This window comes from Phocoena sinus, chromosome 11 (genome assembly GCF_008692025.1).
Source record: "Phocoena sinus isolate mPhoSin1 chromosome 11, mPhoSin1.pri, whole genome shotgun sequence".
NCBI lineage: Eukaryota > Metazoa > Chordata > Mammalia > Artiodactyla > Phocoenidae > Phocoena > Phocoena sinus.
Window position 1 is genome coordinate 39053593 of NC_045773.1, and position 19567 is coordinate 39073159.

General features: G+C 39.3%; 1 protein-coding gene across 1 annotated transcript in view; it reads right to left on the reverse strand.

Annotated features, from left to right (window-relative positions):
- CCDC36 (coiled-coil domain containing 36) overlaps positions 1 to 16394 on the reverse strand; it is a 31164-nt gene extending 14770 nt beyond the window's left edge. Inside the window, exons 1-4 of the mRNA XM_032647745.1 lie at positions 16332 to 16394; positions 12649 to 12719; positions 9748 to 9922; positions 8554 to 8717 (exon numbers count right to left, since the gene is read on the reverse strand). Of these exons, the coding sequence (XP_032503636.1) occupies positions 8554 to 8717; positions 9748 to 9922; positions 12649 to 12704 (395 nt within the window). The 5' untranslated portion in view covers positions 12705 to 12719; positions 16332 to 16394. The remainder of the gene's footprint in view (positions 1 to 8553; positions 8718 to 9747; positions 9923 to 12648; positions 12720 to 16331) is intronic.
- Positions 16395 to 19567: the final 3173 nt, after the last annotated feature.

The following is a 19567-nucleotide window of genomic DNA, read 5'->3' on the forward strand; positions in this document are numbered from 1 at the left end:
ACACACAAGAAGCTGTACATATTTAATGTATACAAGTTTGGAGATAAGTATACAACTGTGAAACCATCTCCACAATCTATGCCATAAATATATCCATCACCTCCAAAAGTTTCCTTTCACCCTCTTTATTTATTAGTAGTAGGGATAAGAACACTTAAAAAAGATCTACCCTCTTACCAAATTTTAAAGTATACAACAGAGCATTGTCAAGTATAGGCACTATGCTGTACAGGTCTCTAGGATTTATTCATCTTGTATAAACTGAAACTTTGTACCCTTTGACTAATTCTGCCTGTTTCCCCCACAACTCCCCCAACAACAACCACCATTCTACTCTCTGCTCCTATGAGTTTGATTATTTTACACTCCTCATATAAGTGGTAGCATATAGTTAGTATTTGTCCTTCTATGTCTGGCTTATTTCATTTAGCATAATGTCCTCCAGGTTCATTCATGTTGTCACAACTGGAAGGATTTCCTTCTTTTTTAAGGCTGAAGAATATTTCATTGTATGTACATACCACATTTTCTTTTCCATTCATCCACTGAAAGATATTTAGGTTATTTCCATGTCTTGGCTATTGTAAATAATGCTGTGATGAACATGAGAGTGCAGATATCTCTTCAAGATCCCGATTTCAATTCCTTTGAGTATATACTTAGAAGTGGAATTGCTGGATCATATGGTAGTTCTATTTATAATTTTTTGTGGAACCTCCATACTGTTTTCTAAAGTGGCGGCACCAAGGAATTCCCTGGCAGTCCAGTGGTTAGGACTCCGCGCTTTCACTGCCAAGGATGCATGTTTGATCCCTGGTCGGGGAACTGAGGTCCTGTAAGCCACGCAGTATGGCCAAAAAAAAATTTTTTCTTTTAAATTAGAAAAAATAAAGTGGCTGCACCAGTTTCTACTCCCACCAACAGTGTACAAGAGTTCCCTTTTCTCCATATACTTGCCAGCATTTGTTATTTTTTTAATGATAGCCATTCTGACAGGTGTGAGATGATATCTAATTGTGGTTTTGATAAGCATTTCCCTGATAATTAGCAAAGTTGAGCACTTTTCATATACCTGATGGCCATTAGTATGTCTTCTTTGGAGAACTGTCTATTCAATTCCTTTGCTTGTCTTTTAATCCAGATATTTTGGTTTTTTGTTTTTGTTTGTTTTTGCTATTGGGTTGTAGGTGTTCCTTATATGTTTTATATTAACCCTTTATCAGATATATGGTTTGCAAATGTTTTCTATACCATGGGTTGCCTTTTTGTTTTTTTTTTCTTTTTTTCTTTTGGCTGCATTGGGTCTTCATTGCTGCATATGGGCTTTCTCTAGTTGCGGTGAGCCAGGGCTACTGTTCGTTGAGGTGCATGGGCTTCTCATTGTGGTGGCTTCTCTTGTTGCAGAGCATGGGCTCCAGGTGTGTGGGCTTCAGTAGTTGTGGCACGTGGCCTCAGTAGTTGTGGCTTGCACGCTCTAGAGCACAGGCTCAGTAGTTGTGGCACATGGGCTTAGTTGCTCCACAGCATGTGGGATCTTCCCAGACCAGGGATCAAACCCGTGTCCCCTGCATTGGCAGGCAGATTCTTAATCACTGTGCCACCAGGAAAGTTTGCCTTTTCATTTTCTTTGTTTCATTTGCTGTGCAGAAACTTTTTTACAGTTGACCCTTAAACAACATAGGTTTGATATTCATGGGTCCACTTATATGCAGATTTTTTTCAATAAACATAGTTTGCCCTTTGTGTTCGAGGGTTTTGCATGTGCAGATTCATCCAACCATGGACAGAAATTTCCATCTGCAGTTGGTTGAGTTTGTGGATTCAAAACCTGAAGATAGAGGGCTATGGGACTTGAGCATCAGTGGATTTTGGTATATGTAGGGTCTCCTGGAACCAATCTCCTTTGGATACTGAGGGACGCCTGTAGTTTGATGTAATCCCACTTGTCTCTTTTTCCTTTTGTTGCCTGTGCTTTTGGTGTCATATCTAAGACATCATTGCCAGGACCAACGTCAAGAAGCTTTTTCCCTATGTTTTCTTCTAGGTGTTCTACGGTTTCAAGTCTCATGTTTAAGTCTTTAATCCATTTTGAGTTGACTTTTGTGTATGGTATAAGATAAGGGTCCTTTTCCATTCTTTTGCATAAGGACCCAGTTTTCCCAGCATCATTTGTTGATAAGATTATCATTATCTCATTGTGTATTCTTTGCATGTCTCATGCTGTATTAAACATTTAAAACATAACCCCCGGGCTTCCCTGGTGGCACAGTGGTTGAGAGTCCGCCTGCCGATGCAGGGGACACAGGTTCATGCCCCGGTCCAGGAAGATCCCACATGCCGCAGAGCGGCTAGGCCTGTGAGCCATGGCCGCTGGGCCTGCGCGTCCGGAGCCTGCGCGTCCGGAGCCTGTGCTCCGCAATGGGAGAGGCCATAACAGTGAGAGGCCCGCGTACCACAAAAAAAAAAGAAACAGAAAAAAAACATAACCCCCTAAATGGTCCATATAATAGAGTACAATGCAACCACAGAAATGATTTTGTAGATGAAACAGAAATATAGTCATTTAATATTATTAAATTTAAAAAACAGATTGCAGAATAGTCCATAGGAAACTATCCCATTTTTATTTTTGAAAATACACAAAAACAGGGCTTCCCTGGTGGTGCAATGTTTAAGAATCCGCATGCCAATGCAGGGGACATGGGTTCGAGCTCTGGTCCAGGAAGATCCCACATGCAGCAGAGCAACTAAGCTCGTGCACCACAACTACTGAGCCTGCACTCTAGAGCCTGAGAGCCACAACTACTGAAGCCTGTGTGCCTAGAGCCCATGCTGCACAGCAAGAGAAGCCACTGCAATGAGAAGCCTGTGCACTGGAACGAAGAGTAGCCCCTGCTCGCCACAACTAGAGAAAGCCCACGCGCAGCAACAAAGACCCAACGCATCCAAAAATAATAAATTAAATAAATAAATTTAAAATGAAAGAAAGAAAATACTCAAAAATAGAGCAGAGTTAGTGGTGGTTCACGGAGTAAGTTGATTCAGAGGCAGACTTGAAAATCTGACAGACCCAAGATCTCTGCCCAAAACTCCCACTCAGTTTAGATGTGCTCCCTTGGATGGAGTCTTTCCTGACGCCCCCAGTCAGAGCTGGAAGCCTGTCCTCAGGGCTCCCAAAGCATTGGATGAAACCTCTACTACAGAATCTACAAATTTATATTTAGAGTGAAAAGTCTAGATTCTTTATTTTAGTTTGTTCTGCATCTGACCCTCTTTCCTGTTTGAGGAGTTCCTCAGGTTAGGGATCTTGGGGAGGAGCAGAGTCTCTTTCCTCCTCTTGAGGCTGAGGGTGCCAGAGGCTTGCTTTCTGAGCTTTTCCTGAACCCTGAGCTCTCTCCTCACACATGCCTTGCCAGACTGGGAGTCAGGAGAAAAAGACTGTGAGCTCTCTTTTCTGGTCGCTATGGCAATAGTAGTAGAAAGATGGAGCGCCATGGGACTGATAAAATTGTCCAGGACTCGGGACTTCCCTGGTGGTCCAGTGGTTAACACTTCGCCTTCCAGTGCAGGGGGTGCAGGTTCGATCCCTGGTCAGGGAGCTAAGATCCCACATGCCTCGCAGCCAAAAAACAATAAAACAATCACCAAAAAACCCCCCAAAAAACATAAAACAGAGCAATTTTGTAACAAATTCAATAAAGATCTTAAAAAGGGACCACATCAAAAAAAAAAAAAAAAAAGAAAAGAAAAGTGACCAGGACTACACTGACTACAATGCAGGGAAGGGTCTAGTGCATTCTGGGCAGGGGGTAGTGGGCAGCAGAATCTTCCCTGGACTAATTTTGAGACTTTGTTTGGGAAGTTGTCCATGGCAGGTAGTTGTTGGCAATTGTACAACTGTGGCAGAAACTTAAATTGGCCTCATTTTCTTCCTTGGAAATTAGATTCCTGATCCTCACCCTCCATGCACTGCCACCCAGATAGATGACATTCCCAGACTCCCTTGCATCTAGGTGTGGCCATGTGAGTAAATTTTAGCCACTGTGAGATATAAGCAAAAGTGTTGCATGCAACTTCCAAGAAGAATCCTAGGGAATTCCCTGGCAGTCCAGTGGTTAGGACTCTGTGCTTTCACTGCCATGGGCCTGGGTTCAATACCTGGTCAGGGAACTGAGATCCTGCAAGCTACATGGTGTGGCCAAGAAAAAAAAAATCCTAAAGGGACAGGAAGATACCCTTCTTCCTTCGCTCATCCATCAGCTGTCTGGAATTCTGATGTAACAGCTGGAATTGCAGCAGCCTCCAAGCAGTGTGAGGATGGCAGGGGTGGGGGGGGTCATACTTTAGGGATGGCTGACCACACTGCTGGAAGGAGCCAGATCCTTGAGGTCCATGAAGCCATCATTCTAGCCCTGGACCACACACTTCAGGATGATTTTTGCATTAAAGAAAAATAAACATCTTTTTAAATTTTCTATTATTATAATGAGAATGAGTGTATATACACCAATGCAGCTGAACATAATCCTAACTAATAAAATGAACCACCCAATATCTTTTAATAATTTTTAACACTTTAAAAAATTTAAATTAACATAGAAATTTGTATGTGTGTGTGTGTGTGTGTGTACACAGTTCTATGAGTTTTAACACAAAATTAGGATTCATGTAACCACCATTACAACCAGGATATAAGACAGTATCCAAAAAAAATCCTTTATGCTGTCTCTTTGTGGTAAAGTCCAGCCCACACCCATAACCCTTGGTAATCACTGATCTGATACCCATCCCTATAGTTTTGCTTTTCTCAGAATGTCATTTAAATGGAATCATAGAGTATGCAACCTTTGTGATTTCTTTCGCTTAGCATAGTGCTTTTGAGATTCAGCCATGTTGTTGTATAGCAATAGTTTATTCCTTTTCATTGCTGAGTAGTGTTCCATCGTATGGACATACCATTGTTTGTTTATCCATTCATACATAGAAGGACATTTGGGTTGTGCCCAGTTTTTGGTGATTATGAGCAAGGCTACTATAAACGTTATTGCATAGGCTTCTGTGTAAACATAAATTTTCATTTATCTAGGATAAATACCTAGGAGTAGAACTGCAGAGCCATATAGTGAATTATGTTTAATTTTATAAGAAACTGTCAAACTTTTCCAAAGGAGCTGTATCATTTTGCATTTCCACCAACAAGATTTCCATTTGGTCTATATCCTTGCTCGGCATTTGGTATTTTCAGTTTTTGTTTGTTTTAATTTTAGCCATGCTAACAGATAAGCAGTAACATCTCATTATGATTTCAAGTTTTATTTCCAAAATGGCTAATGGTGTTGAGAAACTTTTCATGTATTTATTTGCCATCCATATGTTTTCTTTTTTTAAAAAAATTATTTATTTTATTTATTTATTTTTGGCTGTGTTGAGTGTTTGTTGCTGTGTGCAGGCTTTCTCTAGTTACAGTGAGTGGGGGCTACTCTTCCTTGTGGTGCATGGGTTTCTCATTGCAGTGGCTTCTCTTGTTGCGGAGCATGGACTCTAGGCATGTGGGCTTCAGTAGTTGTGGCACACAGGCTCAGTAGTTGTGACTCGCAGGCTCTAGAGCGCAGGCTCAGTAGTTGCAGCACATGGGCTTAGTTGCTCTGTGGCATGTGGGATCTTCCCGGACCAGGGCTCAAACCCGTGTCCCCTGCATTGGCAGGCGGATTCTTAACCACTGTACCACCAGGGAAGTCCCCATGGTTCATTTTATAATCTATTTGTGGTCCTTAGGTTATTCATTGGTTATGAGACTGATCTGTTTTCTCAAATATGACTGATTAAAAAATAAGAATCTGGGTAATGGATATCCATTGTCTGGTGTGCCCAGCATCCAGCTCTAATGGGGAATTGCTTCTTTCTGCATCCACAAAGTGATTCTGGTGAGGACATCCAGTCACAGCCCCCTCCCCTTACCCCCCCACAACCTAATAAACAAGCCCATCAGAAGCTTTCACTAAGATTATCAAATTGTAACTAAGGGGTGAGAGTCTCTTTTTCTGTGTTAATAGGAAGCTGGTCTCTAGTAGGAGAGAATGAAGTATAGATGGAGAGAGAAGCACAGAAAAGAGACAGATTCTGATTTCATTTCATTCCCTGTCCTTCCCAGATTGGTTAAGAGAGCTAATATATCCTCCTTTTTGTCCAGGCTAGTTTGAGGTGGGTTTTTATTTGAGTCATAACAAATGCAATCTGAATGATTAAGGCTTCTTTTGAGATATCTTAACCTCATATGCCCTTTCTATACATTTGGGAAAACACGTACTTTCAAAACACAATATGTAAATCCATGTCTTATTGATTTGTAGCATCTCTTTATGTCTGAACTCTGTACCATGCCTTATCATTTTCCTGCTTCCAAATTTACAGTGGTATGCTTTCTCTTTCTCATTTAAAAATTTCTCATTCCGCACCACATTTCTGATAAGCACTTATTGACAGAAAACAAGGAATCTAAAATCTTGGGGGTTGTTTTTGCCAGAATTTATTAAAATTATGATTTTCTGCTTAGCATTTAAATCAATATTGTAAGCTTGAAATTTTTTAAATAGAGAAGAGATTCTTCAGTGTCCTTACCATCTGTTCTCTCTATATAAATACTATTTATTTTTTGCCAGCCATCTTGTAAATAATCATTAACAGAAACTCATTTCTGGGAATTCCCTGGCGGTCCAGTGGTTAGGACTCCATGCTCTCACTGCCGAGGGCCTGGGTTCAATCCCTGGTCTGGGAAGTAAGATCCCACAAGCCACATGGCCAAAAAAAAAAAGAAACTCATTTTACTACAAAAAAAAGAAGGAGGGGCTTCCCTGGTGGCGCAGTGGTTGAGAGTCCGCCTGCCAATGCAGGGGACACGGGTTCGTGCCCCGGTCCAGGAAGATCCCACATGCAGCAGAGCGGCTGGGCCCGTGAGCCGTGGCCGCTGAGCCTGCGCGTCTGGAGCCTGTGCTCCGCAACGGGAGAGGACGCAACGGTGAGAGGCCCGCGTACCGCAAAAAAAAAAAAAGAAAGAAGGAAATGAAAAATGAAATAAAGAAAGGAAGGAAGGAAGGAAGGGAGGGAGGGAGGGAGGAAGGAAATATCAAGAAGGACTTAATGTTTCAAAAAAAGTTTTTTTAGCTACAGAAATCTTATTTCTTTATTTATTTGTTTGGCTGCACTGGGTCTTAGTTGTGGTATGCTGGATCTTTTTTTTTTAGTTGCGGCATGTGGGACCTAGTTCCCCTACCATGGATCAAACCCGGGCCCCCTGCATTGGGAGCATGGTGTCTTAGCCACTGGACCACCAGGGAAGTGCCTTAGCTACAGAAATCTTGATCAAATAAAATGTAATACAAAAGCCCAGAGAACAAAAAAATTAAGACTAATTTATCTGAAGCAGTAAGATGAGAGGAGCCTGATCATCTGCAGTACTCTACCATCGTTATGAGTCCTAGAGCCTAGATTCCTAGGGGAAAGAAGTCTGTCAGCATCTGGGAAATGTTTATTTATCAGCAGAATCAAACACTTCGTATAGAGCATTTTGCTTTTCTCACTAAAGGAATATAAGTATACAGTGGAAAAGATACCTAGTCTTTTAAAGAATTCCTAATCTAGAATTTTTAAAGAAATTCTGGCTCTTTCAACATGAAAGTACTAGTGGTGATGCTAAGTGATACATCTTTACTGTTACAGAAATAATAAAGTATATTTCTGCTTGGGTGTTATGATTTCTATGATACCTAAAGATGTCCTGTTAATAACTTACTACCAAGAACTGAACAAGTTAATTTCCTCAGTGACTGCCTCTTATTCATTTACAAATTAATATAGTAGCCCTAATATTTGCTTATATATATACACACACACATATATATGTAGCGAATAAGAATATGTATAAAATTTAGGGTATATCTTTTTTTTTTTTTTTTTTGCAGTATGTGGGCCTCTCACTGTTGTGGCCTCTCCCGTTGCACAGCACAGGCTCTGGACAGGCAGGCTCAGCGGCTGTGGTTCACGGGCCCAGCCGCTCCGCGGCATGTGGGATCTTCCTGGACCCGGGCAAGAACCCATGTCCCCTGCATCGGCAGGCGGACTCTCAACCATTGCACCACCAGGGATGCCCTAGGGTATATCTTTAAAAATACCATTTCAAAGTGAGAAAATCAGCCTGAACTATGACTTAAGAATTCATGTGCTATATTCTTGACCCTAAAACAAATATTAACTAATTTCCTAATTCTGATGATCTGAAAAAAAAAATTAAAGGGCAGAATTTTAGGCAGAATAAATATAACATTACTTGAATATTGCATTTCTCTGAGAAGTTCTTTAGCTTAATATTTAGAGAGCTCAAAACTGTGGCAGCCATAAGTCACAGTGACAAGAAAGCAAATAAAGAGTAATTATTAGATGAGCTGTAAAGGCAAGAATGCTATCATGCTGAAACTGAATTTTTCGACTACTGACATTCCATTTTCTGCTTCGCTCAGAAGAGAGGAGCTGTCTCATCCACTTGAAAGGTTTGTGTACCTGTCACATTTGTCTTTTGCAGTTTTCTTTTTCTCCTCAAACTGTTCCAAGAGGCCTTTTGATTTTCCAACTGGCAAAGGAAGAGGAAATAAGCCTCCATCTTTTGTATCTCTTCCAAACAGCTGGGGTTTTGTTTGGTACTTTATGAAAATACTAGGTTCACTCTGTTCAATGGAAAAAAAAAATCATAGCATTTCACACATAAAAATATTTATAGCATGCACTATTTTCTATACAAAGCAGAGTCACACTTAAGTGCAAACCATAAAATACAATATAGCATGTAGTATTTCCTTTTTATTTCATATGTACCAGAAAATTATATTAAAACAAAGCAACTCTTTTTACTAATATAATTTCTGCCTTACCAGACCAGAGGTATTTAAAATGTCAGCTAAAATGACTTAAAATCAATTGCATAAATTTAAAGGCAGCAACAGAAAATTATGCTGTCTTGAGATGATGTGTTAAAGTTTTTATATTAATAAGTTTAATTCAAATTGCTGTTGCTCAGTTGCTGATGAACTACACTTGTTGATTAATTTGACTGTGATGCAGGCATATGGTGAGCCATTTCCTGCATTCTGAGGCAAAACTTACTCTGGAACATTCAGGCAGTACATTTACTCCTTCATATCACTGAGTACAAATTTTTGCACTAAAATATTTATCTCAGATCATACCTTAATAACTTAAAGTATTGACCTAATCTTATTCATTAAGTCCCTATATGATGCAGTTACATCTGTGTATAAAGTTAAATCTGGTTCTACATCAAAATAAGTAAATATATAAAAATATTTCTGACTCACAAAATAAGATAGGCTGGTCTCAAAAAATCAAGAGATTCTGTTCCTCATTCTGGCCCTTATTCATCAGCTTAGGCCTCAATATCCTCATCTCCTTCTTCAGGGAGTTAAATGTCATGCAATATTTGGCACTCCCTAGGAGTAGTCACAGTACTTGCACTATTCTAATATATTGTTTTAGTAATGGAAGAAAATGCAAATATAAATATGTTTTCCATTTCACACTACCAAGTCAAATGAGTCACCAATCAAGCACAAATCTATTTAGGACAGTAATCCTTAGAGATGTACAACTCTAAAATATAACCCAGCAAAATAAGTCTTCTTTACAGTTTATGTCCATAATGACTGTGAAACGTGCAGAGATTCTGGGATTCAGACTTACATCCAGAGAATTCTGTTGTGACTGTTTTGGATGTCTCAAGTGGACACCAAAGTCCAAGGGTGTTGACGGGGTCTCTGAACTTTCTGGACAGAACTGGGATCCAAAAAGGAACTGGGAATCACTGAGACCAGAGTAATCATTCTGATTATTATTCCAGTTAGATGACTTAGTGGCCCTGAAATTAAGCAAGAAAATACAAGTATATCAAGTGGGCAAATGAAACCATAATTCAAAACTATTTTAGAATATTCTGGGCAGAATGCTAGCTTTTTTTGACCTCCTAGTCCCCTGCACACTGCCAGTACTACCTGTAAAGAAACAAGGAAATTTTGAATGCCAGACATTTCAATTACAACAACCTGGGAACAATCAGATGGAATTTCAAACATTAAGGACTAACACCATTATTCCTTGTACTATAACATTATGTACTATAACACCATTTTGGATATCAAAGTTCACAAAATCTTTAGGGATTAAGAGAACGTTAGCTTTTAAAAGGTTGAATTTGTTCATCACTAAGGGAATAGATTAAAAATAAAATATGGCTTATGCATATAACTGATGCAGTAGTCAGAAGCAATAAGCTAGATTTACATATAACCATATGGATAAGTCTCAAAAATATAATTTTTGAGTGCAGAAAAAGTAAAAATTTAATGAACTCTCTCATACATTAATGTAATTTATAAGGATACATCATACACACCAAACAAGTATGTAACTGAGTATGTAGAAGGTTAATTGGAAGGATACATATTAACTCTCCTAGATTGTGTGTCTGTAGGGAAGGAAAGGAGCAGGATTAGAGGGAGAGAAGGAGCTATAATACAACAAACACAAGATAGACCTAGATATGGACTGAATGTTTGTGTCCTCCAAAAATTCATGTGTTGAAGCCTTAAGCTCTATTTTGACAGTTTTTGGAAATGGGGACTTTAGAAGGTAATTAGGGTTCGAAGAGGTGAGGAGAGTGGGACCCTCACGATAGGATTAGTGTCCTTTTTTTTTTTTTTTTTTTCGGTACGCGGGCCTCTCAGTGTTGTGGCCTCTCCCGTTGCGGAGCACAGGCTCCAGACGCGCAGGCGCAGCGGCCATGGCTCACGGGCCCAGCCGCTCCGCGACATGTGGGATCTTCCCGGATCAGGGCACGAACCCATGTGCCCTGCATCGGCAGGCGGACTCTCAACCACTGCGCCACCAGGGAAGCCCAGGATTAGTGTCCTTTTAAGAAGAGACACCAAAGAGCTTGCCCTCATTCTTTCTCTCTCACCATGTGAGGACACAGAAAAAGGCAGCTGTCTGCAAGCCAAGAAGGGAGTCTTCACCCAAAACCAATCATGCTGGCATAGGGTTCTAGGACTTTCAATCTCTAGAACTGTGAGAAAATAAATTTCTGTTGTTTAAGCCATCCAGTTTATCGTACTCTGTTATGGCCCAAGCAGACTAAAATAGGCCTCATCCAGATTGAAGAATATGATCAACTCAGGTTTGCACACAGAAAGATCCATTAAACATTGTGTTATTCCCTTTCACACTTTTAGTGTCGTATCCTTGCTTGTTATAAATACTTCCAGCTGTGGACCTCCAAATTGCTTCCCATGGATACCTATGCCAGTTTAAATCTCACATATGAAGGGGTTAATGATATTGATAATGATACAATCACACTTGAACACAGTGTACTAAGCCTACTACAGAGACAGCACATAAGTGGACAGACAAGTAAAATATATAGTCTTCAAGTTTTACTTGAAAGACACCTCGGTAACAATTTGTGTTACTTAATGCTGTTGTGTAACCCAAGAAAACATGCTTTTCATTAAAACACGTACATGCAGATCATTCTTTTTCCAAATGTTAGATTTAAAATAGATAGCCTGTAAGTACATATTCTAAGCTAAACAAATCATTATTTATTAATACAAGACAAAAAGAAACCCTACTTGCTCAGAACAGAGACATTATTTTGACTCATAGAATCATTTTCTAAGATTAGCTAAGGTAATAGGCTGCACACATATAATATGATTTGCATAATCACTGCTCAAAATAGCTAAATAGCTCTCTGTGTCTCCCCTCTTAGGTCAAAGAGAATAATTAGCTGGGCTGGAAAAGAAACAGCTCTGTAAGCCTACAGAAGTCCTGTAGGATTCACATCTTAAAGCTATGATCTGGAATTAAGCATAAATTTTTTTCCCCCTACTCTGTATCAATTGTAAGCTCTTTTCTTCTTTTTAAGAGAAACAACAACAACAACGTTTTAGGTTTTTTGCTGTCTTTAGGAAGGTGTTAGGAAGAAAAGAAACTATCCAATGATAAAAGCATACCAAAACAATTGGAAATCCCTTAATATATACTACTTCTGGGGTACGCCCACCAAGTTAGCAATGGCAGGCCTACTGCATGGCTAGTGGACACCAATATAAGTACCTCAGTGGAGTAGTAGAGGGGGCAGTATCTCAATGAGCCCTGTCAACAGTTGGAGTGGTTCTTGATTTCATGGTGCCTACAAATTGTACTACACAATTGAACACTTATCTGAACATTGTCTTGAGTTTGATCCTTGCTGTTTCAATAGCAATTGCTCCAAATGAGGTGAGAGTTTCCAGATGTTGGACCATGTCTAACTCTCATAGTCCCTAGGTCCAGTGCTGGACAGAGTCATTACTCAATTAACACACATAGCCATTGATACTGCTTTTATAATCAGAAAATAGGCAAAAGGAAAAAGACAAATATGGGAGGGTGCAGTGGTGACAAGAGAGGGAAGAGAAAAGGAAGAAGCTATATCAGGTAACCCTATTACTATAAACTAATAGGAAGGGGAGCCTGTTTCTATGAAATCAGTGCAACTATAAGATTCTCTTAAGTATCAGAGTATATAACCAGAAAACTTACCCAGAGCCTGAGGGAATACTGAGCATCTCTTTGATATTCCAGACATTAAAATTCATGTCTTATAATTATTCCTTTTAAAAAGAAGAGAGGAACATTAATTTAAAAGATTAATATACTATAATTTTTTCCAAAGATTACTTTACTGGTGACTATTATATGTAGACAAGGACATCTCAGCAGTTATATTCGCATCCAATTGGTGAAAATACCCATTACCTATGTGCCAGAAATAGGTTTTGTGGTTTGTTTGTTTTGGGGTTTTTTTGCAGTTAAATTGCATACAAATTCCCCTCCTTAATACCAGAGAGAGCCCAGCCACCTGTGAAACAGTAAATTTGCCTTCCATCCTTTGCTCTCTTGTTTCTTGTTCTGCCACCCTACTAATAATCTGCTTTTAGAAAAAGACCAGTAGGGCTTCCCTGGTGGCACAGTGGTTGAGAATCCTCCTGCTAATGCAGGGGATACGGGTTTGATCCCTGGTCCAGGAAGATCCCACATGCTGTGGAGCAACTAAGCCCATGTGCCACAACTACTGAAGCCCACACGCCTACAGCCCGTGCTCCACAACGAGAGAAGCCACCATAATAAAAAGCCCATGCACTGCAACGAAGACCCAACACAGCCAAAAATAAATAAATAAATTTATTAAAAAAAAAAAACTGGCAATATTGTCCAGCTTGGTCCACAGGTAAATTTTACCAAACATTTATGGAAGAAATTATACTAATTCTCTATAATCTCATCCAAGAGATAGAAGCAGAGGGAACACTTTCTAGCTCATTCTATGAGCCCAGCATTACCCTAATAATATAACCAGACAAAGACATTACAAAAAAAACTGCAGACCAGTATGTCTCATGAACATAGATGCACAGTCCTCAACAAATTATTAGCAAATTGAATCCAACAATGTATAGAAAGAATTATACACAACAACCAAGTCATGCAAGGCTAGTTCAACATTTGAAAAATCAATTAATATAATCCATCACATCAACAGGCTAAAGAAGAAAAATCATATAACCATATCAATAAATACAAAAAAAGCATTTGATAAAATCCAACATCCATACATGATAAAAACTCTCAACAAAGTAAAAAATAGAGGAGAACTTCCTCAACTTGATAGAAAACATCTATCCCAAAACCCAAAGCTAACATGATACTTTTTTTTTCATTTTCATTGGAGTATAGTTAATTTACAATGTTGTGTTAACATCATACTTAATGGTGAGAAACTAAAAGCTTTCCCACTAAGATCAGGAACAAGGCAAGGCAAGGATGTCTCCTCACCTCTCAACACATCATATTGGCACATGATCAGTTAGACAAACCAGTAGAACAGCAATAGATCTATTTGAAAATGTAATAGTCTATTATAATATAGCAATAGATGTATTTGAAAATGGAAATGTAGTATGCATATGATAAAGGTAGTATCTCAAATATATTGGGGAGAGAGAAACATTTTAAAAAGTAGAGTTGGGATAACTGAATGGCTATATGAAAAAAAATCGGATCTAGTCCTTTCACTATATACTACAAAATATTCCAAATGGATCAAAGATAAAATAATAATGAAACCATAAAAACACTGGGGTGGGGGAACTGGTAAATTCCTCTATAGCCTGGAAGTGCAGAAAACTTTGACTCAAAGTCCAGAACAAAAAAATCACTGACAAATTTAACTACATAAAAATTTTAAAAAGAAAATTTTGTATCACATAAAAGTTATAGAAAATGGTCAGGACATATGAGCCAACCGTTCACAGTAAAAGAAACACAAAGGCCCTTATATGGGAATTCCCTGGTGGTCCAGTGGATAGAACTCCTTGCTTTCACTGCTGCGGGTGCGGGTTCAATCCCTGGTTAGGGAACTGAGACCCTGCAGCCGAGTGGCACAGCCAAACAAAGAAACAAACAAAACAAAACAACCCACAAAGGCCTTTATATATATGTGAAAATATGGGCAATCTCACTCACATTAAAAGAGATACAAATTAAATCATACTGAGACTATTTTCTTTCCTATGAAATTGGTAGAAATCCAAGTATGATGATGTATTCTGTTACTGAGGCTGTGAGGAAAGAAGCACTGTCATGTACCTCTGGTGGGAAGGCCAAATGGTATTTCTCTGTGGAGGAGAATTTGGCATTATCTAGGACATATATATGTATTTAGCATTTAATCCAGCAATCCTACTTCTAGCGATCTATCCCAATAATACTATGGCAAAACACAAAATTGTATATACACATGCCTTTTCAGTGCAACACTATCTTATTATAGCAAGACCAGAAACAACCCAGTGTCCATCAGCTGGGGAATAGTTGAACAAACTATGGTACACTCACACAATGGAGTTTTATGGAGCTGTTAAAAGGAGTAAGGAAGATTTCTTCTATATACTCTGGCAGTGACCTCCAGGATATATTGCTAAGTTAAAAAAAGCAAGGTGCGGCTTCCCTCGTGGCGCAGTGGTTGAGAGTCTGCCTGCCGATGCAGGGGACATGGGTTCGTGCCCCGGTCTGGGAAGGTCCCACGGCTCGGCCCGTGAGCCATGGCCGCTGAGCCTGCGCGTCCGGAGCCTGTGCTCCGCGGCGGGAGAGGCCACAGCAGTGAAAGGCCCGCGTACCGCAAAAAAAAAAAAAAAAAAAAGCAAGGTGAAGAACAGTGTGTGTGGTATGCACTTATTTCATCCAAGAAAAGGCAGGGTAATATGAATATAAATACACACACACAAATGTGCTTATATTTTTCTTAAAAAGGGAGGAAAGAAGGGAGGGAGTGAGGGAGGGACATATAGAGAAGATAGATAAACTGAAAACCAATAAAAATGTTTATCTTTAGGGGGAGGGTGGCAATAAGGTGAAGAGGCTAGAGATGGAAGCTAAGCTAGACCTCTCCAAATGTAGCAGTTTTCAGTTTCAACTTTAGAATTATGTAAGTATCGTTACATGCAGTCACACAATTAAAATTAAATCAAAATGGGGGAAAAAAGTAATCCCAGCAAAGAAGCAAAGTGAAACAAGCAAGGTGGTGATTGACCCCCATAGAGAGAGTTTATTTCTTATGCCTCTAAATATGGTGATGTGACTCCACATCCCTGGTGGAGCGTATCCTAAGGAAAAAATAAGCAACACAGGAATCTGTGTATCTGTTTTCATATATATATATATATTGCAAATAAATAATTATATTAATGACATTGGGAATCAAAATTTTCAGTTTATGATAAAAGACATACAAATATAAAATCAATGACAAAATTAAACAAAAACCCTATAATCCTATGTTTGAAATAAATTGAAAAATCATTAACTCTTGATGTATTATTCTCTTTAAAAATATGTTTCATAGCTCCATCCACTGAAAATGCCACGAAATAATGACCAACCTTATTATCCAGATTTGGGTCTTGAAATACCATTCCTCACTAAAAGGAACCAGGTCTGGGGCAGGAAATGTGCAAGATGAGTCTGAGACATTGCCTTGTACCAGACAACAAGGAAGTTATCAAAGATTACTAGGGCCAAAGACTACAAGAGAGCTAACTTAAAGGGGCTTTCTCTGTTAAATTTATAATTATATTTTTAAAAACCCTCATCAGTCACTTTGGAGGATAGGTAACCAACTCATTATTCTGAAAACTGGTAGGGAAAGAATCTATAATTTACCTTACCTTTTAAAACTGTATCTTGGGGTAACCAATATATAGATGAGAAAAAGGTCTTCTTTATAGAAGTATTCCTGCTAATAAACATAGAATGAATGGTAGAATTAGATCATCATCATTTTGGAGCCCTAATGAAAATAAAGGATCTAGTAAATGATCATTAATGGCTGCTAAAACCAAGATGTGAAGGGCTGATAAGGGTACTTGATACTGGATAGATCAGGCTGGCAACACCTAAACCTCTGGATTGATCTTTTCATCACAAAGAAAGATCCAGACTTAATATGTACCTCTTGATGAGGTTGAACAGGAGGTTCTCAGCATTAACAAAGAAGTATACATACCAAAAATATTGAGCCTTAATTTGATTAAGCTTCTAGATGTAAGGACCAGTTTACAGAAAATACAGGGGTTAAATGGCACAAAATGAATGCAATCAGCAAAATCCAGAGAGTGGGAAATTCTACAGTTTAAATGACCGTATTCTTTCAATCCATAAAAGGCAAGAGGAAAGAAGGTGTGGAAGACTATAGATTTAAAGAGATGTATAGGGACTTCCTCGGTTGCGCAGTGGTTAAGAATCCGCCTGCCAATGCAGGGGACATGGGTTCGATCCCTGGTCTGGGAAGATCCCACATGCCGTGAAGCGACTAAGCCCGTGCATGACAACTATGGAGCCTGCACTCTAGAGCCCCCGAGCCACAACTACTGAGCCCGAGTGCCACAACTACTGAAGCCCACATGCCCTAGAGCCCGCAGCCCAGCCGCAACTACTGAGCCCACGCATTCTAGGGCCCACGTGCCTCAACTACTGAGCCCATGTGCTGCAACTACTAAAGCTCGTGCGCCTAGAGCCTGTGCTGCACAGCAAGAGAAGCCACCACAATGAGAAGCCTGCTCACCACAACAAAGAGTAGCCCCTGCTTGCTGCAACTAGAGAAAGCCCGTATGCAGTAACAAAGACCCAATGCAGCCAAAAAAAAAACCAAAAAAAAAAAAAAAGGTTTTTTTAATTAAAAAAGAAGAGATGTATAAGTCACATCAACCAAGTACACTTGACCTTGAACAATGCAAGGGTTAAGGGCACCAACCCTCAGTGCAGTTGAAAATCCAGGTATAACTTATAACTGGCTCTCCGTATACGTGGTTCCTCTACATCTGCAGTTCCACATCACAGGACTCAACCAACTGCTTGTGTAGTACTGTAGTATTTACTATTGAAAAAAATCCATGTGTAAGTGGACCTGTGATGTTCAAACCTGTGTTGTTCAAGGGTCAACTGTACAGGTCCACTTATTCTGGATCCTGAATTGTAGGAAAACGAGGAAATTTAAACATTGACTAGTTACTTAATAATATTAAGAAATTGTCATTTTAAGTATGATCATGATATTTTGGTTATGACAAAAACAGAGTCTTTATCTTTATATATACCTAAGTTTTAAATGGATGAAATAATCTAATTTTTTTGTGCTTTGCGTTAAAACAGTGGAGATGGGCTTGGGCAGCTGGGGAGGGGTACAGATTGGCCTTGAGTTGATAATTGATGAAGCTAGGTGACAGGTACATTGGAGTTCATTCATCAAGAATCTCTACTTTTATATATTTGAAATTTCCCACAATAAAAAGTGAATAAATGAATAAATACCTTGTATTAGCTGACAACTCCCAAAGTTGCTACCTCTAGCCCAGACCCTTCTCCTGAACTTCAGACTCCTTTATTCAACTGCTGACTTGACATCTCTACTTGGATGACTAATATGCACCTAAAACTTAACATATCCAAAACCGAGATCATTATCTTTCCTCTCAAACATTCCCCATCTAGTCTTTCCATTCTAGTTAATGGCAACTTCATCTTTCCAGTTGCTCAGGCCCAAACCTAAGAGTCCTCCTTGACTCCTCTTTCTCAAATCCAATCTTTAAGCAAATACTAAGGTAATTCCTACAAAACATATCCAGAAATTTAACTGGGTATCCTGTATTTTTATTTGCTATATCTGACAACCTCATTCCACTGCCACAAGCTTGGATTACCGCAATCCAAACTGGTCTCCCTGATTTCACCCTTGTTCCAAGTTAATAGTCTCTTCTCTAGGAAAGGGTGGAAGTTACTCTAACCATAAGTCAGATCATATTACCCCTTTGTTCAAACTCTTCACTGCAGCCAGAGTTCTCATGGTTTTCTTCTGTGTCCTCTGCAGTCTTCCCTTAACCTTGCCTCTCTCCCATTTACACTCCATTCCATACCTTTATGGGGCTCCTCACTATTGCTCTCCCTTACTTGATACACACCAGCTTCAGATCCCTTGCCCATTCTGTTCTTTCTTGGTTTACACCTTCCTCAGATATCAGCATAATAGGCTATCCCACCTCCTTCAGGTATTCTCTCAAATTATTCAAAATTGTAAAACCTCAATAATCACTATGGGGAATACCCTGGCGGTCCAGTTGTTAGGACTCCGCACTTCCACTGCAGGGGGGCATGGGTTGGATCCCTGGTCAGGGAACTAGGATTCTGCATGCCACGTGGCGCAGCCAAAAAAAAAAAAAATAATAATAATCACTATGTCTCTCCCCTGCTTTTTCTCCACCCTATCATTCTAATACACTACTTATTTTATGAATTTATCTTATTTTGCCTGTCTCAGCATGCACACCCATGCCTACCAGAATGTAATTTTAAGCTCTTTGAGGATAGGAATTTTTGTCTGTTTTGTACACTGCTGTATCCTCAAAATCTAGAAATTGTGCTGGCAAATAATAGGTGCTCAGAAAATATTTATTGTTAAATGAGTAACTAAATGGGAACTAAATTATGACAATGGAGCAAATCTTTCCAAGTATCCACAAATTTAAAATAGATGGAGACTTCCCTGGTGGTCCAGTAGGTAAGACTCTGCACTCCCAATGCAGGGGTCCCCTGTTCGATCCCTGGTCGGAGAACTAGATCCCGCATGCGTGCTGCAACTAAGAAGTCTGCATGCTGCAACTGAAGATTCCTCATGCCATAACTAATACCCGGCACAATAAAAATAAATAAATATTTTTAAAAATATATATGATTTGTTTTCAGTTATTGCATTTCAAGTCCCTAATCACAAATTTTATTATATATTTTAATAAAGGAGATGAAATAAATATGGGATTCCTGAGTCCCATGTTTACTTATTTCTTTGATAGTAGAGGTTTTTTCTTCCATTCACACTAGCAGAATTTCCTCCATCTAAAGTCTAGATTTA